Here is a 24678-nt window from a genome sequence, read left to right on the forward strand (position 1 = left end):
CTTCCTACTTTGCAGCATTCCTCTATTCTATTCTCCCTCTCTGCAGCATGTGACCTGACCAGTTCAACCGTGGTTTGTGAATTGTTGGGCTTGTAACCCCCTGTGAAGTTTCAGGAAGATGAAAATGTTATGATCAGGCCTTAACAGCTTCTCATGGTATTCTTTTCATCTCTGCTGGTACATAAAGTTTGTGTGCATTGAGGGAAAGTTGTCCAGAAGACAATCACTGCAGGAAGAAGACGCAACCTAAAAAGCAAAGCCCACAAAGCACCCAGTAACCCAAAATGGGGAAGCTGGCCTAAAATCCTTCAGAGGATGTGGCTGAGTGCTTTTTAAAATCCACTTGTTTTGTCAATGTGCTTGCAGTGGCACCTTTCAAATTCCAAACAGGGCTGCTCATAAATGGGTTTCCTTCCTCTACAGCTACCCCTGACTGGGGGTAGAGAGGTGCATCAGGGGCGGGAGGGACCTTCAGAGATTCCCCCGCGTGTTGGACTTGAAAGTTTCTGTCTCTGTGAACTTTACATCAAACGGCCATGGGCTGCTGTTGGCTCTTTGAAGTGGCAGAGGGGAGGTTCAGAGCTGAATACAGGCCTCTGCCTCGACATGTTCTGGTTCAAAATGGACTCTGTCGCGGTGTAAAAACAGCTCAGCTAAAGGTCTGCTGAGAATGGCACAAGATCAAGGCTAAGGACTTATCTCTCAGTTACCATTCCTGTCACATATATAAGGATCTATAGACACACTATAGCGTTATACTACACAGTTATTTCGTTTTCTCTCTCTCAGATTAGTGTTTTTTTACAGGCCCAAAACGTACCAAAAGTAAATAGACACTCAACTGTTAATGTTATTGCTACTGCTACTTCAACAACTAAACTAAAGTTCATTTTTGGTGAGATACCATGTGTCATAAGCACTGAAAACAGGAGATATGTGTAGCTATTTGCAGTAAATGCTCAATATTGTCGCTTCACAACGAAATGTAATTTTTTAGTTTTCCCACAAATCTAATTTGAATTCTGTCCACTCATCCTTCTGACATCACAGAGATGGCACCCTTTATTGCTATTTCATTACATTTTACTTTCCTTTTCTATTGCTGTGTCACTGCATCACTCCGAATCCTAATATATCATAATACATATTGTATATATCCAACAAGATCTTTTTTTAAAGTAATGTCTTTACATTTACCAATTTTTACATTTTAATACAACATCTGTGTAACTTTTGGTTATATTTCAAAGCAACCTTTGAGCACATTTAAGAATGAAAAACTAATATTCAAGTATAATAACAGTAGGCTCATAATACTAATACTATGATGCTGCTGTAACTGCTAGTGCCATCTTCACTACATCTATGCTATTGCAACTTTTACTCCCACTATATTACCTCTACATTGCATTCACTAATAAAGAGACAGAAATTGAGGTTATGTATAAAATAGCCTATTAAACTATCAATTTTAATGTAATGTTTACATGTAAATGTGGATATTGGTGTTTTATTCTGTAGAGATTTACAAGTTTTCCAGACGGGCACAGGGACCATGAGGACTCCTCAGACAGAGGGGGGCCGGGCTCTCGTTTTCCCATGCACCACCATCTACTGACATTGGCCACTGCTCCACATTAAACACCCCGCATTCATAAAACAGAAAAAAGAAAAGAGGGACCATCTGACAAGAGCAGCGTCCACTGGTATAGCTGCCTCACTGTTTATTGCGCTCAGCACGTCGCCAGGACACAAGCCGCACAAACTTAGAGGAAAAATGGCCAAAAGTGAGAGGCAAAGAAGAAGTTTGAAGAGTGAGGAGTTCTTTTTTGACTCCGAGGCGTCTCTCTTGGATCAGCAAGATTTCGAGATGTCTAGTTGCCCTTTCAATGACGTCTTCAACTCCAAAGACTCCCACATGGAGCAGATCAACACTTTTCTGAAAAATGTACAAGTTTTGCTGGAGGCTGCTCGGTTTCTTGAGAGCGCCGAGAGGAAGGACGGAAGTGAGTTTATTTTGTGCTGCGTTTGATCCTTTTCATTTGCCTCTAAATTTCAGGAAAACAAGACTTCATTGTCAACAGACTCAGACAACAAAGGGCTGAGTTCATTCAACTAAACACCACTGCCTGCTATAAGCACAGCCTATGCCTGGGCACCAGACTAATATGAGTAATGCACTGATGCAGTTACAGGAGCGTGTAAACGTAGATGCTTTCATTATTTTCGGGACTATTTTATCTGCATTGTCTGCATGATGGGCACTGTGCATCGCTTTGCGTCTGCACAACTCTCAACCCAGGAATCTGTAATTTCCCCCCGCAGCATAGATAGAGCAATATGACATAATGATGAGGTGTGTGGGTGTGTATGTTGGCTACCACTCCGATGTGATAAATCTGACCACATTGCAGCGCCCTCCAACTCAGTTTAGGATGATGTCATTGTGTGTCCCTGCAGACTCAGTCGAAAAACAGAAAACTTTATAGATAAAACGCTCAGGACACAATTGAATAGTGAATCAGACATTTAGAAGATGTTTAATCTGCTTGTTTATCATTTCAAGCCTATAAGGAATTAAGCAACTCGATATAGCGTAGAATGTAGATGACATGATCTCTCAAATTGCAAGCAGACCCTGGCCTACATCTAATTAAATGAAAGATCATTTTAGAGAAATGCAATATTAAAGACGATTTTAAACTAATTAGTAACGATGTCCCCGTTTCCTTTTTAACAAGTCATGCTTTAAAGACACTTGAAAATAGGCTGTTTTTCCATCGCTTCCGTATGCGTCTGTCCATGCAGGGCTCTTTTCGTGCAAAGAGTCGGGCATAGGAGGTAATGCGTGCTGCAAAAGTAACAGTAATATCATCTATTATAATGTAACGTTGGAGTTTTGCAGCAGCACATTGCAGCGGCTACTCAGCTTCTCCTTCTCTCGATTGTTTGCTTCCTGCTATGTGTGGGCGTGCCGCACTGGTTTCCACATGGCGCAAAGCTCCTCTGCAGTTGGTCAGACGAGAGCTCAACCCTCGACGCCTGTCAAAGCCACCCGCCAATCAGACGCCCGCTCAGTAGCGACGTCACGTGTTGCTGGGCCTGGCTTCAGCCGGCAAGTACACCCCCTAGGTCCCGGTGAATCACGGGATTTGTAGGGTTGCAGGGGAGAGTGGCGATTGCTCGTGAGGGGAATAAAAGACACACAATGAATACGTGTGTTTAGTCCGTTACTTATCAACAGCCTCGATCGAGTAATTCATTATCGGTGGCCTAAATAAGATAAGACTGGCTTTTTTTGTTATTGCAAAACACACAAAAACAAACAGTTCTCATACAATAGCCTATTACTAGTCTGACACCTGAAAATAATGTTGAGTATTTAAGTATTGTCATTCATTTAAATATTTCTTATTTATTGTCATTTGTTGACGCAATGGACTATATTGAAGTATAATCACCACATTATTTATAAATAAATTCTGCAGACCTTTCGACTTGCAATTACCCATTAAACTGACCTGCTGTGATAACTATTGAATTATTAAGAAAACACGGACGATGTTTCAGCTGGTAAATGACGGTGAAGTCAGGCTAAGTCATGAAAGTATGGAATCTTGTGCGTGTTTGACTTTGATTTTACAAAATCACCGAAAGACTTGGTATCCCAGAATGCATCGCAGTTAGACCGGCCTCTCCTCCGCTAGATCCCCGCCTCTCAGCTGTGCAGCTAGGTAAACAAACAGGAGAGGAGAGGAAACGAGCAGCGGCAGGCACTTCGCTGGCTCTGGGTTCCCTCGGGGAAGTTTTATATTGTTTATATCCATTTTTGTAAACATTTAATATCGTGTTTCCTAGAAACTTTTAATACTTTGATACACTGGTTTTGACATTTTCTAACAACGAAACCTGGCAAGAATTGGCTATAGCTTGCTAGCTTGGAAACACTGGATTTTTCCCTCTCTTCTTTTGACAAAGGCTGCTGATGAGCCAGCGAAGATACTGAACAAGATAATAAAACGGCGTTTATAAAGCACCATTTGGTGTAGTAATAACTGATGCACTGTCTTCCCTGTATTTAAAAGCGACTGGTTGTTGCTGCTGTTTGCGAAGCTAACGTTAAACGCTGAAGGGAACATAGCTAACGTTAACGGCAGCCAGCCTCAGGAGAGAATGACGGCTGTTCAGCTGATAAATATCCAACGGTTACTGGAAGCTGCGGAATATCTAGAGAGGAGAGAAAGAGGTAATTATATATTCAAATGTGTGTAAAAGCTGAAAAAAGTTATTGTCAATAAACAGCAGTGGCATCCTCCATGCTCCGTTGGCTGCTTGAAAATACGTAACGTTGTTGCTGTTTTACAAAAGAAGTGTCCACATAAGCCTAAGGGACTGTAGCATACGGTCGAGTAAAAAGTGTCCAATCTCGCCCAAGGCTGACTGTTAACCACTTTTGTTTCAACAGAGTGTGAACACGGATATGCTTCGACATTTCCGTCGAATCAGAACACAAACTACCAGAGGCAAAGAAAATTCCGAAATAAGAAGTTCAGCAGTAACCACAATAGGTAAGAAACTGATCTTTTTCATGGTGTCATCCCTGGTATATTGTGTGGGTTCTTTTATCAATGCTATTTGTAAAAATGCTGTCAATGATAGATGTCATTCAGTTAAACTGTCTTCTTACTTGATGTGATGTACCGGGATGACGGGTGTGTTGCAGGCAGCATGTGATTACATACATACACTCGCTGTCTATACTTTATTGCAATGTTTGGTAAACAAGCGAGCTGTCACCAAAGGGTGAATACAGTCGCTGTCTCTATTTACAGGATCCAGAAAACACACTTTCTTTGTAAAAAGAAAGTTGTCAAATTTAAAATAAGATGTTTTCTCAAACCTGTAGGGGTGTGTTTAATTGTTAGGTGCACATATGATCATCTACACCGCTGTGTTGCTGGCTTGGGGGGAGGGGGCAGCAGCAACGGCTCTGCTAGCTTTTCATCAGCTGATTGTCAAACGGACTGCAGTGGCTGAGGTTAGGGATCGTGGTAAAAGTGACGGCTTCAAAACGAAAAAAGTAGAATCTAACGTTGAGTGGTCCGCTCATCCTTGACTAAATAAAACCATAACACATTGCTTTATTTAAAAGTGAGTTATTGTTTTAGGTTTTGGTGGTACTTGTGCTCATTTTTTCGCATGCCACGTGTATTCTACACTGTGGGAGAGAGGGATAGTTTTGTCTTTTTCCCTGAAGGGGAAAGGCTGCTATTTATGGCTGGTGTTGTTTGCAGACATCCAAAGGTGAATACATAGAGCCTTTTTTCAGGACTAATGATGTTTAGGGTTATCAGTAATTTGCAGTTTTACATCTATATACAGATATATCCTATAAAGGAAAGCATGGATACCCTTTTTATATGCATCAATTGAAAGCTGTTGATGTTGTGGAACATACGTTTGATAATCTATTCTGTTGTGTTTCTTTATGTAACACTGTCTGATAATCACATCATTAGCTGCCACAAAGATTAAGGCCCTTGTCCAGCACAGAGCTTTCACCGATGACAGAAACTTGCATTTAGTAGTCAGAGAAGTAGGCGAGAATCTCCCAAGTTAGGAGCCATTGGTATTGTGTTTTCTCTTGGTACTAGGCTGCTTACATTAATCTGTCCATTGACAGTCATACATCAAATGCAAGCCCCTCTCTCTCTCTCTCTCTCTCTCTCTCTCTCTCTCTCTCTCTCTCTCTTTCTCTCTTTCTGAACCTTTTAATATTAATGTAAGAGCGGGCCGCAAACAGGAACTGCGTATTACTCATCACGAGTGCATAACGCTGCCTAGTTCTGCATAGCAACAGTCATGATCAGATATAGGTCTGAGGCCATATTCATAATGCTTCCTAAGGTTTTGTCCTAATGGGGAAACTCTACAAGAAAGCATCAATTATTATTATTTTTTTAAAGATAGCTAAATTAAATGGTAGCAGTAAGCTGCCGGTAAAACAGCTTTTATGGTGAGCAACTTTTAGAGTGGAGAGGGGCACTTTTGAAGGATTTTCATATGCAGGAGAGAAATGACTGGAACAAGCACAGACTGTTCAGCAGTGATGTTTGTTGTTGGTCGTGATCTCCACAGAGACACGTTCACAGCTCACTTAGTGAGGTAACACCATTTAGCATCTAACACAATTTCTCAGCCTCATATTGCGATGCAGTTTCTTTTATACCCACTGGAATAGCACACTTTGCAAACCAACAAAACAGCATTATTTGTATATACCCAGGCTGTCAGGGTCACTGGGGCACATGTGTGTGTCACTAGTGGTCTACTTTTTTTCAACATGCCTATTCGTGGTTTGCCAGCATAGGTGAGAAATCTTGCTAATTATTCCAAGCTATGAGCCATTTTCACCACTTCACAATGTCAGATTACAGTGTCCACAGAAATAAATGCATTACTAATCAGTTAGAGAGGTCTGAATGACAAAATCAGATGAAGATTTCATTATTGACCAATGATGGCGTCCAAATGAGAGCATCGTACCGTCCTGTTCATTCCCCATTTACAGCGTTAATGTTAATCTGAGTTTTTAGAGATTATGATAATACATTAATTTTAATAATTACATTTACATTTTGTTTAAACACATTTTGCTTTCTGGCACTAGCTTGCTCCAGCTTTAGCTACGTTCTCAGTAGCGTGTTGAGGCTTAAAGTGATGAGCTTATCTGACTCTGTCCTCTCTTGCCTACCGTTTATAGCAGAGTTGCTTTATCTCATTGACCCACTCTGTGTGTGCATATACATTCACATACAGACACACTGTATGCATGCATGCCTACATAAGGAAACATACTGCGGTTGCATGTGGCTTCAAGCCAGTTTATAATCTGTATTGCATTGTTGGTTAGGTCCAGACATGCAGATATCTGATTCAGGAGGCAGGGAGAGGGGTTTGTGATGATAAAAGCCTTTGGGAAAGCAAGCTGACTTAGATTGATCTCTCCGAATAAGAGGCCATACTAAGATGTAGTGTTTGTGTGTGTGTGGAGTGGCTTGGACCAGGGCGGAACCAAGGGCTGTTTCATTTTCAGTTTAATAAACAGTGTAAGTGACATCAGCCTTTCTCTAAAATGGACTTCCAGTTCTATATATAATACATGGATAACAATGGAGCTTTCACACTTTCTTCCTCACTCTCTGCATTATCACCACCTTTTCAAACTTGGATGTTTTTACCTACCAACATGTCTATCGCTGATGACACACTGTCGTTTGAGATCATGCTGTCATTTCTAAGATGAAGCAGTCATTTTGCAACATACTTGGTGCACTGCTTGACATTGCCACAATCGTAATAGTTCATTATTCAAAAAAGGGACAAAAAAGCCAACATTATTACACACCGCACTGAATCACATTGTAGTAAAATGCTCAGAGTTTGGAAAAGATCACAAATTTGGATGCAGGTTACCAAGCAACACAAAACTACAGTGACAGCTGATGACGCAAATTATGCACTCCACAGTACTCATCTTCTGTTAGCAATACTATTTCTGTGACTCATAGTCATTTACAGAAATCAGTGGATCCACTGCCGTTTGAGAGTATACTGTATAATCTATGTAAAAGCCTGCATTCAACACAAGACTGTAACTGCTCATTTTCCCACTAAAGGAGTAATTTTGGAACTAACATCAAGTTTTTGAGGGAAGTAGCTGAGCAGAAAAGATCAAACTGGTTTAAATGCATCATCTTTCTGATTTTTTTAATGTGTATGGTTGGTGTGATGCAGAGCACACTCATGCATGACTATTACATTGATGTAGAATATGTAAGTAGAAACCTGTCAAGAGCATGCGTGTGAGCACTTAGGCTCTCGCAGGTCTTCAGGAAATGGCCCATGTGATCCATGTGTTTTGCTGTGATAGCAGCTACTCAACATGGCCTGAACCATGTCATGTTAAATCAAATATACTGCCACATTTAACTTAACAGTCTTGCATACCCAACTACATGAACAGTAATGTATTCTAATGGGGCCATATGGTGTTTTTATCGGTGTAAATAATTAAACTTGAAAGAATAATTTCCTCTGAGGCAGGGTCAATTTTTACAGACTGAACCGCAGCCTTGGACAGTCTGTAGTCCCTGTCTGTTATCCCTCTCTACCTCCTTCCCTTCCCATTCTTATCTCCTGTTTTCTCTATATTTCCTGCTTCCATATCAAAAAGATGGCAGCTCAGCTCAGTATTAAAAGAAAAAATAGATGAGGAAAGTGTATCACAGTATTGATAACCCATAATATAGAGAAATGCTGTGTGCATGACTCAGGAAAGCTGCACACACACATACCCCCTGAAAACCTGTGCCCCCTGAGGCGAAGTGGAGTGCAGTTTGTGTAGATGGGAACTCGGTCATTTAAGTATCAGGAGGAGGGCTTGTCTCCCTTCAGTATGTTGCTACACAAAGACACTCTTAGGGACCAGCTGATTCAATTTACATTATTAACAGAGCACTGAACCTTGGCCGCTGCATGTAGAGGAAATATGTGTGTCTGCGTGTGTGTGTGTGTGTGTGTGTGTGTGTGTGTGTGTGTGTGTGTGTGTGTGTGTGTGTGTGTGTGTGTGTGCACACGTGTGTGCCTTTGTGCAGCAACACACAGGCACACACACATGCACATTGTGAACTTTAGTGAGCGTAAGTGGCTGCAGTGTCTCACACACACACACACACATGCGCACGCATGCATCCTCCCAGAGTTGTGCTGTACATTATTGAGGACGAGGCTGTATAATGCTACAGTGCATGCCTGCCTGTCACATTTGTTAGTGTGAAGGCTCCAGTGCACTGGGTCTGGAGTTGGTCTCATTTGGGATTAATTAATAAATTCATAAATCAAATTGGACAAGCAACTTCACTGTGTCTCTCCCAGCCACTGTCTACCACATGTAGTTATTATCCTAATATTAAACCCTATTTCCCCAGAATTCGTTCCCTTTACAGGAGGAACAGATACTGTAGGTCTGTACTTTGCTTGTTAAACGTGCGAAAGAAATTGGCTCTTTATTTGATAACTTCTGTTTTCTGTCTTTGCAGGTCCACACATAATGAGCTGGAGAAGAACAGGTGAGTTGGCATTAAAATTTCAAAACACTTCACCTTTGAATCATAGAACACAGCCTACAGGCACATGCGTGTCCTGCCCTGACATGTGAATGAGTCCAGCATGTCCTACTTTCATTTCGCCCCACATCATTTTTTGCTCTTCTTCAAATAAGCACTTCCTCTTCAACAGGTCCTTAAAAACAAAAGTAAGAGGTGACCCTGTTGTGCCCAGTTAAGGACATTCCCTCTTCACTTTTCACCTTGTTTCCCCCTCTCGTGCACACAGGCCTTGCACCTAGAGTTATGCAACAGTTTGGCTGCTTGGGGCTCTTGAGTTATATGGGCAGGCGAGGGTGCATGTAGTCAGAGCTGAAACTACATTCAAAGGCTCAATGCTTGTTTTGATACAAAGATGTTTTTTGATTGGTATGTATTAGTGGCACCAAAGTAAGCCCTACATCAGGAAAAAATTTCCTTTCAGTTGCTTTCACGCCTGAGCATAGTTCTATGCTGAGTTATATCTCTGCATTCAAGATAGTATCTACAGTGGAAGAAATGTGGGGTATTCAGGGACACCTTGGCTTGTGATGGTTTTCCACATCTTATTCTGAAGTGAGTGAACACTGGTTTCTTAGAAGCCCTTATCAGATTGAGTCAACCACCCACATAGGTGGCTTGTTCATGTTCTGTGACTTTGCAGGCTTCAAGAGTCAAGCTGTAAAGGGTTCTCTTCAACACCATAAATAAGTGTGGCTAGACTTGCAGGATTTATGGTAAATAGAAAAAAAGCTTGCCTTCCATTTCATTATCTCTGAGGGTGTGGGTACAATGAAAGGATGTGGGAGGCTGGATCCATTCAGTGTAATTACATATCACCTCGGCCTGTTTTTCTCACCATTCTCCCTGGCAGCCTCTTCTAAAAGGATGGGAACATTGGAAGGAGAGGCGTCCAGTGAGTTAAATATAGACAAGAGTTGATGTGTCATCTTGGTGCTCATATGCGATGCCACACAAGGCCAGCCGGTCGGCTGACTGGCCTCGGCAGATTGCAGCACCCATGCGGGGTTGCATTTTTTTTCCAGTGTTCCACCCACACAAATACATTTCAAAAAAAGGTGCCAGGGCAGTTGTTTGTTCCTACAACACAGTGTGAAGGGTGTTTTCGTCACTCCTTCCACATTCTTGCAGCCATTCTTTGTAGTATGGCCTGTTTCTATGGCCATTTATGGCCTATAATCATCTCTGCCAATCAGAGCAGACTAGTGTAAAGCCTGTAGATGGCAGAAGGAATAGGTGCTTGCTTGGTTGTAAATGGTGGCATAGCACTGAAGATTGCTGTAGAGTTATCAACCATTAGAGAGATCATTAATTCAGCAGTGGAATGAAACTCTAGGCATAATAAAACTGATGGAGCCAATGTAATGCAAAAAGAGACTACCATACTTATTTGTGTGTTTGACTGCATTTTTCATTCCTATCATGCAACATCCTTTGAAACTTGCATCCCCCGTCTCCCTTTTCCTGGCTGCACTTTGCTGGTCCATGCAGCTGTGCAGACTCAGAGAGAACTGCAGAAGAATAGAGTGGTCTGGGAACAGGCCGTCCTGTACCACACTGTACCTCATCCAGATACTGACACCCTGCCCCCCACTCCCACCCCTCACTTTTGTCTTCGTTTTCAGCTCGACATAGTGCACGTGGTGTTGTTGCTTAGAAGTTGAACAGTACAAAACTAATTCGAATTTCCATTAGCAAAGAAAGACGGTAAAAATTGAAATGGTAATCCATCTTTTTAGAAGCACACTTAAAGTCAGAATCGTTTATAATCCCCCCCCTTTTTTGCCAACAGTTAATCCAATTCCCTTTAAGCACATGCCCCACTGTAAGCTATATGTATCAGGCATAGTTGCTCACCCAAGTGTGTCAGGCTTATACTATGATTCTACAACAGCAGCAGCAGCAGCTTTCGTTCCATCTCAGCAGACTTCCAAGTCTTGTAAATTGGAGGCAGCTCCTTTATGGCCCAGCCTGACTGAGGCCTTTTTTAAACACTTATCAACCCTGTATATCTGCTGCTGGCGCGACGATTTGCCTTGCATGGCTGCTACAGGTCTTGATAACCTCTGTGACGAGAAGACTCGTCGTGACAGCGGAGACCACAGGACACGGATAAAAGGCACAGAGGAGGAGGAAAAAAAAAAAAAAAAAAACACACATTCCAGATGCTCATACTCTGTGGTGGGACCAGATAACGTGGTGGCTCTGCTGCTTTGATCAAGAACCTTGTAACAGCCCTATTTCACTTCCACATGTCACTACTAAATTACAGTGCCTTAGTGGGGCTTAACAGTAAAAAGCTTGTATGTCTGCATGTTGCAGTTCCACAACTTTAATTTCACAGTCTTCCGCCCATTAGTCCTTTTTCTTTTAAACATGTTGATAACAAATTCCTCAGCTCAGGTTAGTTGGTTGATCCTTGTTTTTTTATGTGGAGGATGTGTTTTACAGTAAATGACTAAGGTATTCCATGGCTCAGAGTGGAATATGTTGTTTTCTTCCTTTTTGGCTGATGACTCTGTTTATGGATAATCAATACAATAAGCTTTTACTTGCTACAATAAATCCACAAGAACGGTCACTTATCATTTACCTGCCTCCTCCAACACAACCTATTCATTTTAATATTGTTTATTGAGGCCAGGCTTATAATACACATGGCAAATAATTTTCCCCCACTGCACAGACATGAGGAGCAATATTAGCTTTTCTGCTTGATTTTTTTTTTTTAATGAGGGGAGTTGGGTAAACAATGCGTGTTAAACACCTTTCAGCGTGTGCCTGTGGAATATTAAAAAGGCTCACTGTTGCCCATCAGAGTCATGAGTCTGATGTCCTTGGGTGCCACGTAAGGAGCATCCATGAGGTTTGCCCTTTCGGGATTTTTTTGGCTCTGTTGTTTGTGAAATGGTAAATGAAGGTAGTCACGCCTCATTTGCAATTAACTTTGAGTTGACGTGGGTGTGCTCAAATGTCATTTTTATTTTTGTACACATGCGTGAGAAGGTGTCTCTCTCGTTGCAAAGTATATGAGTTTATCGGGATTTAGTGTATGGTCAGATTTTTATGTAACTTAAAAATAGCCAACTAAAAGTAACTGTTACAGGCTGGTGTTATGCAGTGGTTTTTAAAAACATACACTCCAGGCAAGATAGCAAAACTCACCACTGAATATCACTAGAATAGGTGTCACACTTTCCAAATGGTACATACCTCTGTTGGGATTTAAGCCCTTTATGCTTTTCTATTCTTTCTAACCAGTGGGATATAAACTCACTACTGTTGTTCCAGCCTTGGGGTTGAATGAGCAGTCAAACATGAATAAGCCTGGGCTACATTTTCTCTGGCTGTGCTGATGCTCCATGAAGAAAGCCAAACTGCTTCACCAGTCTTTCTGTTGTCTGCCCAGTGAGTGCAGCCTATTCTCAGGCTCTGCTGCAGGGCCTAAAACTGGGACCATTTGTTCTGACCAACGTGACGACTTGTAAGCTTTTCTTGGATCAGAAAAGCAGCTTAAGGGACTTGATCTTTGGTCTGGTGAGCCCAGCTAGAGCACGCACACGTGCTGGGGCATACCCCTCACCCAGGCCACCCGATGCTAGTCCTTAACACCCTAGCTTGGCTTTGGCTTTGGCTTAGCCAACGATGGTGTCAGAGGACAAGGAAGTAATTGACAGGCTGATGGGATGAGCAGAGGGATAGGTCAAACACACCTGACTAAGGGATGCCTTGAGCAGCACGCAAGCCTGATCCACACTCCCACTGTGTCAGTGTGTGCACAGTGAGCATTTCCGACCTGTAATTAACACAGTGAGACATGTTCCCGTATCGGGGTGGGTAAATTCACACCAGCCACCACAAACATTCAGATGGTGACAAATTGTGGCTGTGGCTAAAAGTCTGCCTCCTCTACCAACTAGTGTGGCAGGTGCCCAGTTGTAATGAGGAGGACATGTTCTGTTTTTCAAAGTTTAGTTAACTCATAAAACAGTGAAAGTACCGTTCTCAAGCTGTGTTTAAGTTGTGTAGGGCTACGGCCAACATGTAAGTACTGGTGCAAAACAGGAATGTACATATTCTCTTCAGCCAAGACGGCTACAGTACATAAGACAAGATATTTGCATTTTCTCTTGTGCCATGTGTTGTGTGCAGCTCTGAGTTGTGGTGGAGGAGGAGTAAATTACACTTCACTGATGTACCTTACCCACTGGGTTGCCAGGTCTCTATAACACCAACACCTCCTTTAGCTGCTTCTTACAGTAAAAGCCTCTGAGATTGGCATACGGCAGTTTTCTTTATGAATTAGCATGTTATATGGAGTAGCATCATTTTTTATTATCCACAATCAACTCATTTATTTTCCTTGTGCTGTACTTTCAATATCAAATGCCATCAACGGAGATTGAGAAGTGCCCACCGAGAACTCTGATGCAAGGACTCCAGACTTCTACAATTCTGTGAATACTGTATATCGTGACATTCCCACTGGCTTTCTGTCAGATGGTTGAAGATGGTGTAAAACCAGAGGTCATCATTGTTTTGCCTCACATCCTCAGAATCCATTTCCACACAGATGTTCTGTAGACAGGTGTAAAGAAGGGCCCACACGGGGGACTGGATGTCAGCACTTGAAGGCTCACCCATCACTCACATCTCATCTCACTCCTCTGACCCTTGACTCATCTTATCTCGGCGCCGTCTTGTTGTGCCCTTATCCTGCAGGAGTGCATCCATACAGGATTCTGTGGAAGGACAGTGTAACCAAACGGAATAAGGCCTGACGGGCATGCAGGCTTAGTCAGCAGGTTTAAGCCAGGGCTGTCTGACTCCGCTTGTGTTAATTCTAGCTAACTGAAATAGGAATATTTTCAGTCAAATCAATTTGTTTGTAGGTGTTCAAATTAATAAGCTTGTTCAGGCTGTACTACAATATTCTGCAAAGTGCTCAGTCTCTCCCACACAGTGTGTTGTTCAACCTGTGCCATTAATGACATCGTGTTGGGCTTGTTGATAAGCCCACTTTGGGACAAATGGATGAGGCTGCAGTTACATACTGTTCCAGGAAGAAATGCTCCTGTTTTCCTTCCTCCTTCCTGGAGCAGCTTGTCATGTTAGCAGCCAAGCTAACTTAATCTGTACCTTAAGGAGAGAGAGAGAGAGAGAGAGAGAAACGGGGGAAAATATGATGCTTGTTGAAGACACAAGACAGACTCAATTAGGCTAAAACTGACTATGGCTTCTATTTTTAGCCGTACAGCTGGGGAAAAAGGGGGAAACACCACTGCCTTCTGACCAATCATAGAGGTTAGCTTTTCACCAATGACAGCACTAAGATGAAGAAGCAGTAGCAGAAGTCCCCACCCCTTTTCTCCCACAACATCTATCTCACATACTTACTCATCATCGAAGCATACACTGAATGTCATTGTTTGCCATTTCCGTGTTAAGAACTGAACGAACCCCAGTGGAACAACCTGCGTGCCAACTGGGCTAAGTGACTTAACAAGATATGTGACATTCAACCAGGATGAGTGAGAAAGTGAGTGTGTGCCTCTGTGTTTTTGTACACATGAATGTGTATCTGTGCATTAAAGGTTGATGTACAATATTTGGATTACATGCCCACCCCCACCCACTATTGGATGTATTAAAACACATCCACAGCTGTAAAGAGGATGTGATCTGACAAGGCAACCCCCTCCCTCTCTCACACACACACACACACACACAAACATACACATGCCCCACCCGACCCTGCCCCCAGAGTCAACATCTGGCTTCATCTCCCTGGCTTTACACCAGGCCCATTTTAGGAGCTATGCCATATTGGAGTTTTAATCCAAAGCTTCTGCCCTCACCCTTCGAGTCACACAGGGCTAAAGAGGAAAGTGAGGGTGGGGGGGCATCCTGTTCATATAGGGGTGTCCCCAGTTTGAGACGGTTGTTGCATGTCACCCATCCACTATCAAAAATAAAGCCAGAATGTCCTAAAAAGGAGTTTGGTAGGTGGATGGAAATGTGTGTATTTTGTGTATAATCTATATGTGAGTTTGTGTTAAAGGAATCTGGGTCATTTGCCAAAGACAAGTGTATTGATGTCATCGCTTGTTTGACTTTTAGGTGACGTGATTCTTGTACAGTGCATCTAAACTAATGTCCCCGTCCTCCATCTCTTGCTCTGTTTCTATGGTCATCCATTTCTATAACTCCATCTCTTTGTCTCATGCCTTCTTTCTTTTCTCTCTCCCTTTCTCTCTCTCTCTCTTCCAACCTTTGTCAGTGGAGCAGATTAAAAGGCAGTGTGCACGTGTGAACTAATCCATGTGTTAGTGATGGGTTTCAGCCCCAGAGTCTCTTGGCCTTGCCATACAGTGAGCGTCCCCCCCCCCCACACACATACACACACTCTACTCCAGTGATCTCTGCACGTGTGTGTATGTGTATGTGAGCATGTGTTCATGCCTGTGGCTGATGAAGAGGGCAAATTGCTGCACTGTTCTTTCATCTCTTTCCTCTCGGACTTGCCCATCTTGTGCATCATCTTTGTTTCCTCTCTTTCCATTTTATCCCAATCTGTCCTTCATCCCTCTTCTGCACTGTTGCTATGCATCATGACGGATGCTGTTTGTGGCTTGGAGCAGCTTCAGTGGGCTTAGCGTGACAACAGCATTGGCCTGCCTTGTAATCAACTGTGTTTCACTTTATTTACCATTTGCAGCCTTGGGATTGGTTTAGCAGAGGTGTGTGGTGGGTTTCCGCAAGTCCACATTGATTTTTGAAATGCCATTTGCATTTTATTGGCCCCAGTTCCCAGTGCGGTTTCAGCCCTGAATCCATATGCGTTTTTACACTGCGCTTTACTGCCAATCAGAAAGATGCTCTCTCGCTTCCACTCACTGAATCTCTTTTTTGGGATTGAGGTCACAACTGCCTGAATGCTCAGAAATATCAAAGTCCGATTCCCACTCACCCACCCACATGCGCCAATACATTTTACCCCCTTTACATTCCTTTCATGTTCCCTGCCATCTAACCAGAATACAGCATAGTTCCCATGGAATGCCAAGTCTTGTTAATAATCGTTTAATTACTTGACAAGAAAGCAGTTGCTGTGTGTAGGAGGGAAATGAGCATTCTCCTCATTCCTCAGCCCTGTTTGTCAAATTTAACAATTGGCCGTCAGTTTGGACAGCGTAGTAAAACCCTCAGTGGATGATTGAACTGGTGAGGACATGGGCAACAGGCCTTTATACAGAAGGTGAGAGAGAGTGGTTTTTTTTTTGTTTGTTTTTTTTTAAGAGCATCAGAAGTGGAGCTGCTGGTGTTAAAGTAACTATCAGTAGATACAAAGTTGTGTTTTTTCCACATTCACAGTAACAAAAATAACTTTTCTTCCATTTACAGTTGAAGCAGCTTCATGAGCACTTACCTGCTGTCACTGTCAAAACAAACAGAGCAGAATATTACTAGCTTAGTCCTCTGTCGTAGAGGTTTGTAGCTCCATGAGTAGAGTGTGGCTCTAAATCTTTCAGGGTCAGGGGCTAAATTTCCACTGGTGCCACCCATGCGTAAAATACATGCACTCGTGACATTTTGAATGAATGCTCAACACAAAGCATGCATGTCTTTCATATGGTAGTTCACAATATTTGGATAAACATGTTGCATTTAAGTGGGTATGAACTGAGTAGATTTTAGTCGTTTTTGTCGCTAAACCCAGTGGAACTCCTGACAGACTGGCGCTGGTTTGTGCCCGTGGCTAGTTTCTGGGCAGATTACACAGACAGAACACTCCCCTTCCTCCCCCACTCTCTATATCTCTCGCCCTCTCTATGTTGCTCTGACTCTATCTGCATCTATCCCATCTGCCTGTGTTTCATAAAGGAGAGGAGGGAATCATCGGTCTGTCAGAGAAAGAAAGTGCCTACAGTTGCTGTAGGGCAAAGATTGCTCTAATCTTGTGTGTGCTATGCTCAAAACGTGACAGACCAACTGACTCATCATCAGTGGCGCAATAGAACAACAGAGTAGCCTCAATGTACACCTCTCAAATTTGTTTGCCGTTGCCCCAGCAACAAGGGCGTCATTTCAAATCTTAAACTCCCATAGGTTTCAAGAGTTAGTGGCGTGTTCCAGTGCATTATCCAGTGGGTATAAAGGACTTTATAACAAAAGTTATAAGTCATGTGCCATCCATGGGCTGATGCTTGAACATCTGTCAAATCATAAATCCCCAACACAAAGTCTTCCACTGGAAGGAAAAGCTAGAATAATGATTTCACCATCCAAATCGAGACCTAATGAACATATAAGCTTATCTCCATGTGCGTTTGTCATTTCCTCAATCTGCCATTTATAGCTCAGATAATAACGCTGTAGTTGGCTAAGCACATCAAGCGGGCTCCAGTTTTGCATGCAGGCTGCAGGCTCTTTGATGACTGTTCCAGCAGTCAACCTAGTGAGTGGTGGTTTCCTCTATTAAAAAAAAACCTATTCAGTCAGGTGCCACTGTCTGTATGGGTAAACATGTGACCTTGGCTGCAGCCCGACAGCAGTCATGTGAGAGAGAGAGGGAGAGAGAGAGAGAGAGAGAGAGAGAGAGAGGAGGGAGGGAGGGAGAGCGAGGAGGACCCCCACCCTCCCCCTACCTCCATTAAAAAGAGAATGAGAGAAAGACATAGGAGGCATAAAAAGAAGAGAATCCTAGAAGGGGCATCTTTAGCAGAAAATACAACTCTGCTCTTTGTGTTAACCCAGAGAACCAGTGAACAAAGGTGGTGAGCAAACACAGAGGGCTGTTCTGTTTCCCTTAGTTGTACTGTAATGTATAGGGTACAGTTGTTTTTGTTGAGTTTTTTTAAGTTTATTTACACTCTTCATTCACTTGGAAATGAAGTCAAATGGAGCCACTTTATTTTATTATATCGGAATTAGCTGGAAATGGACCAGAGTATTTGAATGCATTCTGGCTTCAACAGTGGTTTCTACAGTCACAGCAAAGCATCATGGGGAACAAATGCACGGTCTGCCATGTAGATTGAATCCTGCCCCTCGCCATGTATATTACATGTCACCATCTGCAGAGTATGGATCAGTGTACCACATGTTCACATGTTCCACTATGTATGATGTGGGAGAAGGACCCCTCCATGTGATTTGGCTGTGCGACTGGTCTGGACCATTTAAGCAGCCAGCATCTCACGCTTGCTATTTTTAACCATGGATAATAATGGATTTGGAATGTTTTGGAAAATAATGCTCAAAGCACAGAAAGAAAAAAACAACATGTGCCCACATTTTCTGTGTTTGATTTAATTGCCCTCCTCCACATAGTGAGTTAATTTACCATTGAGCTGATGTAGCGCTCAATGGACATGGCTTAGTCTACACTAAATGAGGCTTTGCATTACAAAATACTCTAATCACGCCAATAATCTTTGACATCACTGTTAATCATGATTTGCGACTGCCTTAAATGAGCCTCGACACTAGAGAAGGAGTAATGCGGAAGAACAATAGAACTTGCCCATAAAGTCAAGTTCTTTTTTTTTCTCTCCCTAAGAGGCCCTGTGTAATGATGTCTTAATTTCCTTTTGCATGTCAGTTTAGGAGATTTACCACTGAGACGGTCATTGGTGATGTGTAATTAGTGTAATAACTGGGTGTAGGGTCAGATTTCCTCTCCCTCCACACATATTAGAAGTAGGTCAAATTGGGAGGATGTGTGTGTGTGTGCGTGTGTGTGTGTGTGTGTGTTAAATGGGTTTGAGAGAGTGGAGGATTTGCCAAAGAGAAGTGTATCGACTGGTATCTGGGCTGGAAATCTGACCCTCCCCTTTAAGAGCACGTCCAGTAATTATGTCAGACATCTTGGATGGCCTGAGAAGTTATCCATTATTTACGTATTCACAAGTTCAGAATCTAGGGCAGCCATTTTTTTTCCCTCCATCGCTCAAGCTTGGACTAACGGTGTTGGTTCCAGGGGACTTTGAATGAAAAATAAGCCCAAACTAGGATTTCTTTGTCAGTGCTGTTTTCAGCTGCGTTTGTTTCCTGAAAAGAAGAAAAAAATAGCATTCTGCCTGTGCCACTGTTCAGGCCCAGGTGTTCTTTTATTGCCATTTATTTTATTCACACAAATAGAACAGTTACATGAATATGCATTTTCCCTTTTTTCTGCTCACCACACTCTCCTTTCAATACTCACTGCCCACTTGAAATGTCAGGACTCAGATTTGCACAAATTTATGCCTGTTGTTCAGACACAAGATAATCAAGCTCGGCTTTGAATTTGTTTAAGTAGCAGATCAAAGACAGGATTGTATACACAGCCATCAAGTAATGTAAAAGTAAGTAAATAATAACCACTGCTCAACAAAAGGGAGTTTTAGGTGATGTGTGCCCTATAAAAAAGGAAGGATGATTAGATGTTCTTAGCGTCAGATAATTTAGAGATTCACAAACCAAACCATCTCAGGAACTGACTCATGGATTGTAAGGTTCTTATTTGTACTTATGTGCAACTAAATACATTTGGGAAAATGCTGATAATGGATTTCAAACATGTGACCTGTTTTCTAACAATTAGTATCAAACAAACTAAAAGTTTTAATTTGGAGACAGCTGGGTCTTCTTACAGGCTGACTGAATCACTCTGGAGTCTTGTGTTTGACCAGAAAAATCCTTGGCCTTTTAGAAAGTTTTGTTTCCCAGGAGCAGGAGACATCAACAGTGGCCCAGCTGAAAAACTGGAACAAGGTTCCTGCGGTCGAAAATACAGGTGAAGTTCCTGAGTTTCATAAAAAAAGATTCTTGTGACCGTGGAAAAGTCCCTGTGCTTGAAAAGGCCCAGTGCACATTTTATCACACAGTCATGTGTTGGTAATCTAACAAGACTGAGGATGTGTTCAAATGAAAATACAAAAGCTGCCTGTTGCTGTGTCTGCACACATCTGGGCTTTACTTTCAGCTTGCTGTTGACAGTATACCCATACTTCTGTCTCATTATCCCTCCAAGAGCATTGGGATATTTTCAAGACACTACAGCGATGACTGCTCTTCTCATGTTGTTAATGTTGGCATTACAGTTTGTTGCAAATTTAAAGGGCTATTTGTCTGTCAGTGTGTGTCTGACACTAGTTATTGACTGCAGATCTGTCATATATCAGATCGTGTGTACGTATGTATGTATTTATATGTTGCAGTGTGTTTGCCCTTCAGTGTGTCCAAAGGCACATGCACTCCGTGTGTGTGTGTGTGTCTGTTTGCTTGGCTGTTACAAGGACAAAGAAGGAGATTGCAGAGCTGTTCGCTGTGCTGACGAGAGATGTATGATGTGTGTAGGTTCTGTAAGAGCTGTGGTGGGCAGCTCTCTCATACCAACAGGGAGAGCTTCAAAGTGCTTCTTTAAAAAGGACTCCGCTTCAGTCACTTTGGAGGCAGTTTGACGCATTTCAGCAACAGCTGAGATGCAGAGCAGTGCAGAAACTACAGCAGATTTTAAAAAATATATAAATCTATCACCAATCCTGATTTTAATCGGTTAATCATGTCTCAGTGTTGCAGTGTTACTTCACCTTACATGCACTTGAACTGAAGCAAAATAACTGAAAGTTGTTGAATTTGGGAGAAAAAGGCAGTGTGTGCACATGGTTGTGGGGAGTCGGGATGAGGAGGAAAGGTGTGGTGCAGTGACCCGGGGCCGACTGGCTGCTCGCTCACATGTCAAAGCCAAAAGGCAGAGCTGCCTGCCTGAGTACCCATCTGGGGCCCATCAGGAACACAAGCCACAGGAACACACACACACACACACACACACACACACACACACAACACACACACACAAGCATGAAAGAGACACATATGCATGCACACACACTGGTAGCGTGGAAGTGCCCCACTGTCTCAGGAGGACAGGGAAGGCTGGCTGTGTCAGTGGTGAGCCTGCAAGTCCTGCCTTTGGGATACAACATACAACTAAAGTGTGTATATGGGTGTGTTGGGGGATTTTACACACCTGAATCCTCACTCTTTTTGTCAGTTATGTAATATGAATGAAATTAACATCATAAAGAGACTGCATGTTGATTGTTTTGCTGTCGATGAGTGCTAAGTCTCCAGAAAGAATCTCTTATATATGCTTCCATGAATCACCTGCAGAGGCCTACGAGGGGCAGTAGTCACGATGAAGTACAGGAAGAGGAAGATATGGGATATGACATGCAATAAACAAACAAATTTAGCTTTTCATGATGGTATAATTTCTGTACGTTTAGCAATAGCGCAGCATTTGGTACGCCTAACTCACAAGAGCATTCATTTCCCCCTCATGAAATAGTATTATGATGCTTTAAGGTCATTTCTGAACCAAGCCATCATTTATTGAGACTTCACTGTATAGCAGATGCATGAATATAAGCTGACCATCTTCAGGAGAGAAAACTTAATGTTGCTGCCTGTAAAGCTTTTCTATAAACATGTTTACGAGCTGTGAATGTTTACTCTGTGAGTTCCAGGTAACTCCCATGAACCTGTGGGGGATCAGCAACAACAGCTTTAGATGTGGTTTCCTTTGAATAGCCAGTTGCATTATAAATCGATCCGTATTTAGGCTCAGGTTCACAGAAGCTCGCTGCCTCACGGCCAGAGAGAGCGTGGGATTTCAAAAGCAGCTGTTTGCAAAGGTATACCCGGAAGGCAGCAAAACAAACAAAAACAAAATGAAAAATGCTATTATGTTCACTCCTATACCCAGGAATCTCCCTCTGCTGAATACAAGGAAAACGAGGCTGTTTTGCCTGTGTTTTCTTATTGTCAGTGAGGGATTTGATATCCCTGCTGTGCGTGACAGTTTGGAGCACAGGTCCTGGTAGCAACTGGCCACGTGTTATGTAATCCGCCACAGATGGAGAGTTCCCCATTCAGGCAACATACAGCTTGTCGTGCCATTCATTAAACTCTGCAAATATAAAACGAAGACCAACAGCACTCAGTAAACAGAGAAATCTTAATTTACGTATCATTCTTTATCCCTTGTCTTTCAACTGCTTTCCACCATGTCTGTAGTCATTCTCAGTAGGTCTTGTTGTTCATTCAAGTTTTTTCTGATGTTGTGGTTTGGCTTTTTGTTGATTGTAGAGCTGCAGCAATTAGTCGAAAAAAGAAAATTGCCAACTATTTTGACTATCAGTTTTTTTTCTTTCACTCAGTCAGACTTTTAATGGTGTCACCAGGTACTGTAGGTTGTTGTCCTTTGTATTTGCCTTTATCGCTGTTTTTTGATGTTTTATCGGCTAAACAAGAGGAGTGCTGCATCAAGATTAATCAATTCATCGAGATTAATCGATAATGAAGATGAGTTGTAGCCCTAATTACATTTGTTTGTTATTTCATTGAATTTCTTTATATCTCAGCTTGATGAGAGCAAGTAACAAAAATATACTTCTGTGTGCTGATATCTCAGCTTGACATTTTTATAACCCACAGTTTGGTTAATGTTGCCATATCTTCTGAAGAACCTTTGGCTCTTACGCAAGCCTCTGCTAGGAGAGCAGTCGAACCCTTGGTGATAGGGATGCCACATCAGCCACAGTAACAGCAACCTACTGACTCTGCCTGTTATCCTGTGATGTCAGATCCTTTAACCAAGTTTACTTAACCAGTCTTTAGCCTCAGCAGCTGAGGATATGGAAGTTATGGGGCTGCACAGTAAATCCATAGCTGTTTATGTAACTAGCACCAGTCTTTTCTAAGAACTCGGGGAAAGAGTAGGCTCTGTTGCTGGTTGCTGTGTTACGTGGCTGCAAGAGGGCGGAGGCAAAGAGAGATTCTGGCTGCAGCATGCAGGTATTTATGGTCACAAGCTGCCACTCATATTGTAAGCTGCAAATGGACTAAGCTCTTTGGCTGTAGGTCTACATGATAAACAAGCCTTTTCAGGGATTAGGTATTTGTCTTGGGGTCATCACCAGTAGCTCTTAGCCTCTGACCTGTAACCCCTTAGTGGGATAGCAGTGCTGGTGGTACAGACTTGCATGATAAATGTGTCTCCGCCACCATCTAAAGTTGCCTGTGGCTCCAGGTAAATAATCAGCAGGATTTTCGTCCCAGAATTATTTATTTGAAACACTTGCCTGCTAAGAATGAGAGTTTCCGTTTTGCTTTCCATCACCGGACAGTCCAGTGAGATGGCCATGAATTGCACCAATAGCACAAACTGTTCCTCACTCACTCCCTCGAATGCTTTTTGGGGCTTCTTTGCCCTCTGTAGTTATCAGTGTTCCGCAGTGGAGCACGTCATGCACCCAGAGATTAGGGCAAATGCCATGCAGGCGTCTCACATGTCTGTCTATCAATAAGAGGCACAGTGAGGGTGTTTCAATGCTGCCAACCAAAACCTTGTGTTGCTATAAGAGGAGAACACACAGTACATAAGGCAGCCGTGAAAAGGACAGAAACAGGACTCAAAGTGCTGCGAGAGGTGACAGCGTGGCAGACTACTTCTCCTCGTCCTCCCCCTCATCATCATCATCATCACATGAGTGTGGAATTGTGTTTGTGGTTTCACACTGACTCTGCAAAAAGTGGCGATTCAGCAGACCGACAAGTGACACCTCACACCGCACTCACTAATAGAAGTCTTAGCACTAAGAACCATAACGGGATATTTTGGTCGTAGGCACTGCTAGAAATGTTGTGATACTCTGCGGTGCACCCTGCGCAGTCAGCGTACCGATGCTTCCTCCGTACATTTGTCATGTCAGTGGGTCAGGAATAAGGGAGGGTGGAAGAAGAACAGGAATGGTTGAAAGTGGAGGTTATCTGAGGTTGTCTGCTGAGGTGGGTGTTTTAATCTGGATGGGAGTGGAGGAGAAGATCGTCTCCGGTGTCTGGAGTTTGTTAACTCGACGCCTGGCAGGCCAGACAGACAGACAGACACACACACACACACACACACACACACACACACACACACACACACACACACACACACACACACACACACACACACACACACACACACACACACGTGCACACACACACACAGGCCAATACATGACCAATGTGTCCTGCACTGCCCTCACAGCATTCCTCATGAGGCAGTCCATGCCAATCTGTGGAGAAAAAATGTTTGTATTTGTGACAAAAGAGAAAAGTAAGAGCAAACAGGACGTCCTTATGTGTGTACAAGTTTTAAAAGTAAAAATGGGACATTCATGAGTTAGTGAGCGTTTGTTCTTCCATCTAATGTGAAATTATATTTGTGTCAGCTCTTCAGCTACAGCTGCACAATAAATAATTTATTGGCATATCGGCACTGTTGAAAAAATTCCTTGTACATAGCCAACTTAATGTGGAAATTGTTGCACAGCAAACATGGCAAACTGCTGTAAAATACACTTAATGCCATGTTTCCTCGTAACCAGGTAATAATCTTAATTACAGTGTCGAACAAAACGGGCAGAATTGTAATCACTCAGACAAATATTCAGACATGTTGTCCTCACTGTCT

At 42.6% G+C, this 24678-nt stretch overlaps 1 protein-coding gene across 2 annotated transcripts in view; it reads left to right on the plus strand.

Annotated features, from left to right (window-relative positions):
• Window positions 1–1646: 1646 nt before the first annotated feature.
• mxi1 (max interactor 1, dimerization protein) overlaps window positions 1647–24678 on the plus strand; it is a 31258-nt gene continuing 8226 nt past the window's right edge. Inside the window, exons 1-3 of one of the 2 annotated variants that reach the window (XM_056371937.1) lie at window positions 1647–2006; window positions 4466–4568; window positions 9102–9131. In XM_056371937.1, the coding sequence (XP_056227912.1) occupies window positions 1778–2006; window positions 4466–4568; window positions 9102–9131 (362 nt within the window). In that variant the 5' untranslated portion in view covers window positions 1647–1777. Of the gene's footprint in view, window positions 2007–3728; window positions 4247–4465; window positions 4569–9101; window positions 9132–24678 lie in introns of those variants that run through there. The other variant, XM_056371938.1, reaches the window with a different exon arrangement.

The sequence above is a fragment of the Seriola aureovittata genome, chromosome 3 (genome assembly GCF_021018895.1).
Source record: "Seriola aureovittata isolate HTS-2021-v1 ecotype China chromosome 3, ASM2101889v1, whole genome shotgun sequence".
Lineage (NCBI taxonomy): Eukaryota > Metazoa > Chordata > Actinopteri > Carangiformes > Carangidae > Seriola > Seriola aureovittata.